Source organism: Manacus vitellinus, unplaced genomic scaffold, assembly GCF_001715985.3.
Source record: "Manacus vitellinus isolate BGI_N305 unplaced genomic scaffold, ASM171598v3 scaffold_48_pilon, whole genome shotgun sequence".
NCBI classification, from domain to species: Eukaryota; Metazoa; Chordata; class Aves; order Passeriformes; family Pipridae; genus Manacus; species Manacus vitellinus.
Window position 1 is genome coordinate 5,589,443 of NW_021940593.1, and position 8,972 is coordinate 5,598,414.

At 47.1% G+C, this 8,972-nt stretch overlaps 1 protein-coding gene across 4 annotated transcripts in view; it reads left to right on the top strand.

Moving 5' to 3' along the window:
• The window catches only part of P4HA1 (prolyl 4-hydroxylase subunit alpha 1), a 31,602-nt gene that overhangs the window by 19,467 nt on the left and 3,163 nt on the right, over positions 1–8,972 (top strand). The window contains exons 10-14 of one of the 4 annotated variants that reach the window (XM_008927064.4): positions 831–901; positions 5,872–5,971; positions 6,809–6,862; positions 8,217–8,282; positions 8,678–8,746. In XM_008927064.4, the coding sequence (XP_008925312.1) occupies positions 831–901; positions 5,872–5,971; positions 6,809–6,862; positions 8,217–8,282; positions 8,678–8,746 (360 nt within the window). Of the gene's footprint in view, positions 1–830; positions 902–5,871; positions 5,972–6,808; positions 6,863–6,927; positions 6,982–8,216; positions 8,283–8,677; positions 8,747–8,972 lie in introns of all 4 variants that reach the window. The other 3 variants (XM_018079892.3, XM_008927066.4, XM_018079893.3) reach the window with 3 other exon arrangements.

Sequence of the window (8,972 nt, forward strand, 5' to 3'; positions counted from 1 at the left end):
CGCCTCCTCGGTGTGTGTTTTCCAACGGTCAGGTCTCTGCAGTCAGTGTGAAAAACATGTGATGCTACAAAGCCTTCAGTAAAACCTGGAGTTTGGTTTTAATTTATATATTCCTTTCCCCTTGCTCTTCTCACCAACCAAGAGTTGTCCTCCCCTTCCTTGGAAAATGTGTAGTGCCTTTACAGGTGTAAGAGATGCTTTGAGTCCTTGTTGTGTACACACACACACACACACACACACACACACACACACAGAGCATTTCCTTGTCCAGGATAATCCCATACTCCCTGCTGGGCTCCTTTACCTCCTGCCTGACACAAATCTGGCTCGTTTTCATCAGGCTCCTGGTTCTTTTCAGCTTGTCTACTAAGTACTGCAAGTATTGAATTTAGCCAGCCTTTTCCAAAATTGGCTGGATCTGAAAAACCACCTGCCCCTGCTTGCCCTCCCCTGGTTTTAGTTGTGTTAATTAAAAGATTGGCCACGCACACCATCAGGAAGGACTTACTTAAACTTCTGGGTGGAGAGGAATTGTCTGGGAAACTCAGCATCAGAAATTACTCGCAGAAAGTCTTAGTTAAAACCAAAAAAACAAAAAAAAAAAGGAAAAAAATTTAGAAAGGGAGGAAAAAAAGTGAAAGGACAATCTAACCAAATTTTTCCAACCAATTTGGTGCAATTTGAACACAGCAGCTGCAGCTTGTGTTGCCCTCCCAACCTTGCTAATTTGTGAGCTTTGCATCCGGAGCAATCGGAACCCTCTGGAAGCCCTGGGGTTGGCAGAGCGCAGCCTGCGAGGTGGGTAAGCCTTGTCCTTTCTCTTTTTGTAGCTGAGCCGGGCTACTGTGCATGACCCCGAGACTGGCAAACTGACCACAGCACATTACAGAGTCTCGAAGAGGTAAGGGAGCGTCTTCCAAGGGATTCCCTGGCCGAGGAAGGCTGTCCTGGGGCTGTGCTGCTTCGGCGCTGACCGTGCGGGGCAAGGATTTGGTGTGGCCTCTGTTCCTAAGCCTTTCTTAGAAAGTGGCCTGAGTGAGCTGAGCTGGCATGTAACACAAAGCACGTGGCCTGCTGGAGTAGGGCTTGGTTGGAAATGGTGGTATTCCAAGGTGGAAGTGCCTTTGGCTGAGCATGGCTTGTCTGCTCCAACTAACGTACTAAACGTGAGCGCGAGCTCCGCTCCCGCTCCCGCTGCAACAGGGACTGCCCGGCTCACCTCTGCTCCTAAACTTCCAGATATCCACGCCTGCTGGGATTCCTGGGAATGCTGCAAATTAAAGCTAGGTGGTGGTTGTAAAGGATTTCCCTGTTGAAATGATGGAATGCAGTTGCTGCTTTACTAGAAACCCAGTGTTCTCTCAGCTGCTCTGAAATTAGAATGGTCTGTAGCTTGAGGGCTTTTATTGAGCTATGAATGTCTTTAAAAAGCTAAAATTGCTTCCAAATAGTGGATCATAGGAAGGTGATTGATTCAGGAGTGATTATAAGTCTTAGAAAAACTGGGAAAACCATTGGAGCTGAGGTCAGATCCTAAGGCCACCGTTGTTAAAAGTTGGAAACGTTAATTTTTATCCTTTGAAAATTGCCTTGCACCTCTGGAGCATGTGGGTCTAGGTGCTCATGGGCACACACAGGTAGTGGGAATCCTTTGGAAATAGTCTGTTTGCTCCTTAAAACTGCCCCCCACAGGCCCCCCTTCCGGAGGGACTTGACTTTAGGAACATTTGTCTTCCTGTTAGACATGTGTTGCATTTAAATTTTATTTTTTTGCTTTTAATATTCAAGTCTTGTCCATGTCTCATCTACCTTGGTTGTTTGTCACTGCATATTTTAAAGGCAGCATTTATTCAGTCCTGGGATTTGTCCTCTGTGCCAGCCAGCTCTGGGGCATTGCTGAGGAACCTCCCTCACCTCCTCATGGTTTCTGTGCTAATATTGGGAGTTGCAGAAGCAGATCACTGATGGAAATTGGGATGCATAATTGCCCTCTATTTAAATAGATGAGCCTCAGTAAAAGAAATTTTGATTTAGAGTTGTGATTTTTCATCAGTAGAAGTGTTATGCCCTGAGGTATTGCAGCTGCCACAGTCGAACAGTACAAAGCACCACCCAGCATGAAAAGCCAATGGAAAACCTGGGATAGAGCCTCCTGGCCAGCTCCTGGGGAATGGGACCTTACTTAGGGTTTGGTGCTCAAAAAGGTGGCACTGTGGGACTTCCTACCAACACACCTAAGGAACTCTCCAGTCAGACTTTGCTAAGTTCTTAAATCCAGTCTCCCAGAATTAGAATTGTGAAGAAACATCCAAGAATTTAGGGAAGACCATTTCTTGAGGGTGGAGGGGGACTGCCCTTCTCCTGCTTTCTCTTTGCATTCCTCCAGGTGCAGATTTCCAGGATGTGTATGGACATTCCAAGAGAATTTGACACCTAAATCCAGAGTAGGAGGTAGAATTGTCCTCCAGAGCCCGGGGCAGCCTGATTTAGAGGGTCTGTGTTATTCCTGCTGGGAACATCTTTCTGTTGGAGCTGCTTGAGCTGGTTTGGATTCCAGATGAATCATTGCTCCTGAAACCCAAAAAAAAATGCTTTATTTTTTTTACTAGATGACTGCTTTCCCCCTTCAAACATTCCTTCCTAGCAAATGCCCTCCCAAATTACAGCATTCCTGTCTCTGAGAGCACCACTGTTCCCCTGGTGGGACGTGGCAGGCTCTGTCAACGGGGGCACCTCGCCAGCACCACCAGAATAAACCCACCCACTCACACACTGCTTGCAAAGATAAAAAACTGCCTTTTTTTCCCCTCTCCCTCTCCTCCCAGCAGGCAGCCAGAGCTTGTAGCACGTAGTGGTAAAGTTTCCACTGCAGAAATACCAGTCTGGGCTTTCATTCGCTCCCTGGTGCGTCTCTGCTGGTACTTGTTTTTACATATTAAGTGCATTTGAGAAGGCTTTTAAACAGAAATGCTGGTATTTCGTGGCCAGTGACTCACAGGAGCAGTGTTGAAATGCAATGTCTGCTCCTAGACTGACCAGAGCTGAGATTTTGGGGGATGTGTGTGCTGTGGAGAGCTGGCTGGTTTTTTTTTTCCCTGTAGTATGTCCCTTAGTCCAAAGTGATTTCTCTATATAAAAATTGTGCTATTAAAAACCTTTAAGGTACCTCATGCAGAATTATAAGACATTTTTTGTGGCTGCCCCTGGATCCCTGGAAGTGCCCAAGGCCAGGTTGGACGGGGCTTGGAGCAACCTGGGCTAGTGGGAGGTGTCCCTGCCCATGGCAGGGGTGGGATGGGATGAGCTGTAAGGTCCCTTCCATCCCAAACCATTCTAGGATCCTGTGAGAAAATGTGATTATTATTATTATCTGTTTGTAACAAATATAAGTTGTTAAAAGCCAGATGTGGGTGTGAGGAAGAAGCAAAGCAACCCCCCCAGTGGGAATTCAGCATGGTAATGAAAGTATCTTTTTTTTTTTTTTTAATAGTGTATTGCCTTAGTGCAGGGATGTGTTTTTACAAAACCAAGTGGGTCAGAAAACACCAAACCTGTGTGGGCAGAGAATTGGGGGTGGTAGTTATTAAGGAAATACCAACTCCTCCTGTAAGTAAATCACTTGTATATTGATCTGCCCTGCCTATGGCTTCCCAGAAATCAGCTTGTCCCTCTTTGGTGAGGAATTTCTCTGCCCACAGTGGACTCAGAGGTGGCAGCTGGTCATGAATGTGACAGAGAGCCCATGAACCTGTCAGATGAAGTTGCTGATCTGCCAGATGTACGTGGAAGGGCAGAGCTGTGTGCATGTGCTGACTTACACTGAACCCTGAACTGTGCAAATGTTAGAAGAAAAAGGGTTGCTGAGCACCCTTTCAGCTGTTAATGCTGCATCTCCCACAGCAGTGGTGAGGGGAGTCTGTCTCCTTTGATAGACAAGGGCAGGAAAAAGCCTCTTTTGTGCGAGGGAATGGTCTGGAATGAGGCAGAGATGTCAGCAAGGGACCAGGCTGAGATGCCAGGGGAGGGGATGTGGGACAGATGGGAATATTCTGTGACCAGGCAAAGCAGGTTTTGTGACACTTAGAGGGTTAAATCCCACTGTAATTCCTCAGCACTGCAGGCCTCCCCCAGCTCTGCTCAGCAGACAGGCTGGCACTTGGATTATGGTTTCAGTTCCCTGTTCCTCCACCTTTCATAGACTTCCTTTGTATCCTCAGGCAATTAATTTTATTTTTAAAATACATGCAGTATTTCCCTTCCTGAAAGGCTGCAGTATTCTCCCTGTGGAAGCATTCACTGCTACTCTAAATAACCCACACAGCAGGAATGCTTGGGGTTTGTCTTCCTTTGGCCTGTTTTTTTCCCTTTTTTCCCCTATAAGCTCTTATGCCCAGACTGGACAGAAGCAGATGGAGCTGGTGGGTGTGTTGGGGCTTTTTCTGTGTGTGTTAAATGTGAGGTTAGGATTGCTTGTGAGCATTCCCTGTTCACCGTGGCTGCAGAGCATGGCTGCTTTTTTGGGGGGAGTTAATTTGGCTTCATATGCACCTACATATCCTTCCACCACCTGAAATCCAGGCAGGTTGTGCTGTAACCCCTCCTTGTACTAACAGTGCTCAGAAATGGATGGGTCTGTGGCTGTGTTTGTGCATGTCTGCCTTGAGAAATCTTCTTTCTTTTTATCTGTGGTTCATTTGGCATTTAAAAAAATGCTCGTAGAGATTCTGTAACCTGTGTCAGTGCCTGTGTCCTGTGTCATGCTACTGTTCCTCCCAGGAGAGGGATTTGGGGATTATAATAGTTTTTAAATGCAAATTTAAAGAAGAAAAACTTAATTTAGTATGGATGAGAAGGTGCATTTGAATAAAAATACTATGATGCTGCTGATGATGATAGTTTCCAGCTGAGCACAGGGACTTCCCTCCAGCAGGAACCACTGATGAGCCCTAAAGCTGAGTCAGCTGCTGGGAAAAGGGGTAGAACTACCTGTCTCCATTTTCCTGCACAAAAGGGGGAAAATGAGCCTCAAATCATCATTATCATCCATATTAATGACTAGCAAGGGCTGCAAGGTAAACAGAGGACAGGTAAAATGAAGGTGGCATGGGACGAGTAAAGCAGCAAGAAAACCAGACATCAGGTGAGCAGGTGATAAAGAGAAAAATGCAGTATTTTTAGCCAAGAAGTTCTAATATATAGCAGGAGGCAAACATTTTGAAAGATGCCTTTGGAACTGTGAGGCTGACCTTTATATTTAAAAAAAAAAAAAGGATTGATTTGAGGGTTGTTTTTTTTCCCCTTGAGAATCATTTGCCTGAAGCAGGTGCTAAATAGCAAATCTGTAGTAGGTTGTTCTGGTAGAAATTGTTCAGTGGGGAACACGGGAGAGAACTGAATGCATGACTGCACTGTTTTCAGAAGGGTTTGCAGTGGGATTGCCCAGGTGAGTGGTGTGACAGGGCAGCTCACACGGTGCTGTGCCCTGGGGAGGAGCCGAGTCCCAGACACACAGACAAGGAGAGCAGCTCCCACCTGTTCCTTTGCCAAATGTTGCTTCCAAATGCATCACTTGTGGGGGCTGAATTCACTGTAAGAGCAAAGCTGTTTGTGCCTGGTTTAGAAAACAGCTAGAAGCAGATTTTCCCTCTTTGGAATGTTTCCTTCTGTCACTGGGCAGTCAGAGCTCCCTTAGAGCAGTGCTCCGAGTGTTCTTTCTCGAGAATGCGGTTGCTGAAGTCAGGGCTGTTGCAATACAGAGAGATTTCCTGAAAAGTCCTAGGAAGGTCATGTGGAAGTGTAAGTCAGTGGCAGTGTTTGCTGTCCTGCTGTGCACTGCCTGTTACTGTCACATCTCCCTGGTTGTCCCCCCAGTGCGTGGCTGTCGGGGTACGAGAGCCCCGTGGTGTCCCGGATCAACACGAGGATACAGGACCTCACCGGGCTGGATGTGTCCACAGCAGAGGAGCTGCAGGTAATTCTGAGGATGGGTCTGGTGCTGGACCTCAGTCAGCACTTCATTTTGGGTGGCTCAGGTGGCACAAAAGCTCCTTTGTTTACAGAGGGGCAAGAAACAAAGGTGTGTTTGTAGAGCAGCTCTTCAGTGGGAAATGGCTTTTGGTGCTGGAGGGGAACAACCAAACCTGAGCTTCACTGCTGCAGGGTCCAGAAACTTTGCTGCTGGGATGGGAGTTCAGCTTGACTGGTACTTAAGGAAGGCCAGCAGTGTGTCTGGTGTCCCTGGCATGTGGGAAACACTGGCTGTAGGTGAAAATGGTAATTCAGAAGTGCTTTGGTACATTTGCTTGAGGCCTTTGAAGGAGCAGCTGCTTTACTGACTGTGAGCAAAGTGTGAGTACCTGGAAAGCAGGACACCCAGACAGGGGGCTGGAAGCTGCTGTGCCCCTGTCAAGACTCCTGGGGATAAAATGCCCCAGGATCTGGCTGAAGTTCAAGGTTTCTTTTTTTATAATCACCTGGCAAGCAGGAGAGGGGATCCTCTTTATTGACATGAAGTAGTTTATACATGAACCATGTCAAAGCACCGTGACAGGTTCTGAAGAGAACAGAGGCTGAAAAGCTGCCACAGAGAAAAAATCCTTTTCTGCCCTGGGAAGTACCAGATTCTCACCTGGAGCTGCATCTTGCAGTGCCAGTCTTGGATGTGCTGCTGCTCCTGGAGGTGACAGAGGCTTGTCACTCCCTGGGGCTTGGTGTTTGCCACTGACCCGTTGAGAAGCTGTGGATGACAGTCACAGTCTTGCTGGCTAAAACTGCTTTACTAGAGCTTGTGCTTCTCCTCTCACTGTAGGTAGCCAACTACGGAGTAGGGGGCCAGTATGAGCCTCACTTTGATTTTGGAAGGGTAAGTCCTGTTCTGTCTTCACCTCCTTCTTCTTCACAAGGGCTGTTGTTGTTTCTCTTTTGCAGGTGGCAAATTATGGAGTGGGAGGACAGTATGAGCCCCACTTTGACTTTGCACGGGCAAGTACAGAGCGGGAGGAGAGCAGTGACCCGGGGCAGCCTCGGCCTCTGGCCTGGCCCAGCCTCTTCTTCACTGGCTGGCACACTCTGTAGCTCTGCCCAGTCCCTGGCAGGGCAGGGAGCCCTGGGCATCACCAGCTGTGCCAGTCGGCAGGGTTACCACTCCTCAGGGCATTCCTACTGCTTTAGGAACGGGGCCCTTTGCCTCTCTCTTGGCTTCTTTCTTTATTTCCTTCCTTCTTTCTTTTTTTCCTTCTTTCTTTCTTTCCTTCCTCCTTTCTTTCTCTCTTTCTTTCCTCCTTTCTTTCTCTCTTTCTTTCTTTCCTCCTTTCTTTCTCTCTTTCTTTCTTTCCTCCTTTCTTTCTCTCTTTCTTTCCTCCTTTCTTTCTCTCTTTCCTCCTTTCTTTCTCTCTTTCTTTCTTTCCTCCTTTCTTTCTCTCTTTCTTTCCTCCTTTCTTTCTCTCTTTCTTTCTTTCCTTCTTTCTTTCTTTCTTTCCTTCTTTCTTTCTTTCCTCCCTTCTTCTTTCTCTCTTTCTTTCTTTCCTCCCTTCTTTCTTTCTCTCTTTCTTTCTTTCCTCCCTTCTTTCTTTCTCTCTTTCTTTCTTTCCTTCTTTCCTCCCTTCTTTCTCTCTTTCTTTCTTTCCTTCTTTCCTCCCTTCTTTCTCTCTTTCTTTCTTTCCTTCTTTCCTCCCTTCTTTCTTTCTCTCTTTCCTTCCTTCTTTTCCTCCCTCTTTCTTTCTTTCTTTCCCTTTTTTCTTTTGTCAGATCTGCCCCAAGCAGTGGCAGTATTGCTGTGTGAGAACCTTTGATTCCATGGAGATGCTCAGCAGTGGTTGGTGACCCTGTGCTCTCTTTGGTGCTCCTTGCAGGCACCATCCCCTTCTGGCTTAGAGTTGCCTGCTGACAGCTCCTTTTCCCTTTCCTTCCCTTCCCTGAAATTTCCTTTCCTTTCCTGAAATTTCCTTACCTTTCCTGAAATTTCCTTTTCTTTCTCCTTTCCTTTTTCCTTTCCTTTCTCCTTTCATTTTCTTTCCTTTTTCCTTTCCTTTCTCCTTTCATTTTCTTTCCTTTTTCCTTTCCTTTCCTTCCCTTCTCCACTTGTATTTACCTGATTCCAAAGCAAAGGGTTGATCATTTCTTCTGCCCAAGCCCAAAGTCTCAGCCACTCCCTGTCATTGGCTCCTCTCAGCAGCACAGAGGAAGTGCTGATGGACTCTGCTTCCTTTTGTTCACAGAAAGATGAGCCAGATGCTTTTAAGGAATTGGGAACAGGCAACAGAATTGCTACTTGGTTGTTTTATGTAAGTCACAGCTCGAGTCCCTCCCCATTCTGTGCCACTGAAGGATTTCATTCTCCTTTCTGTTCATTCTGGTTTTTGCTGCAGTCACTTCCCACTCAAGCAGCCCCAAACTCTGGGGTCCTGTTGTCTTCCTCCCCAGACCGTGTGGTCCTTCCATGTGCTGGAAGGAGGATTTTGCTCCCTCCAATTACTTGCCTGGCTGTTCATTTCTGTATCTCCATCAGTATTATCAGCCTGTGAACTGCAGTGGAGGGGACAAGGCTGGGGTTCCACTGGAAGGGTTTCAGCCTCTTTCAGGGAGGTGTAAATTAACTTCTTCAGTAACCCGACTCTGTTTTACTGAAACATGAGAGCCCCAGGCTGTGTGAGCTCACCTGTGTTTCCCACCTGTGCAGATGAGTGACGTGTCAGCAGGGGGAGCCACGGTCTTTCCTGAAGTCGGAGCCAGCGTCTGGCCCAGAAAGGTGAGCAGGGATTTCTCCGGTGGAACTGCCCTCTACACCTCCTCAAAGTACAGCACAGGCATGAGAGAAGCTTTAAACGAACCTTTAAAAGAAGGAGAATCCCAGCCCTGTTCATGGCAGCACAGAGGTGCTCACGGTTCAGAGCAGTGCTGGTGATTCCAAGGGCCCCCACATTCCCTGTGTTAATTTGGAACTTGGCTGCTTCTCATGCACAGACTCTGCAAAA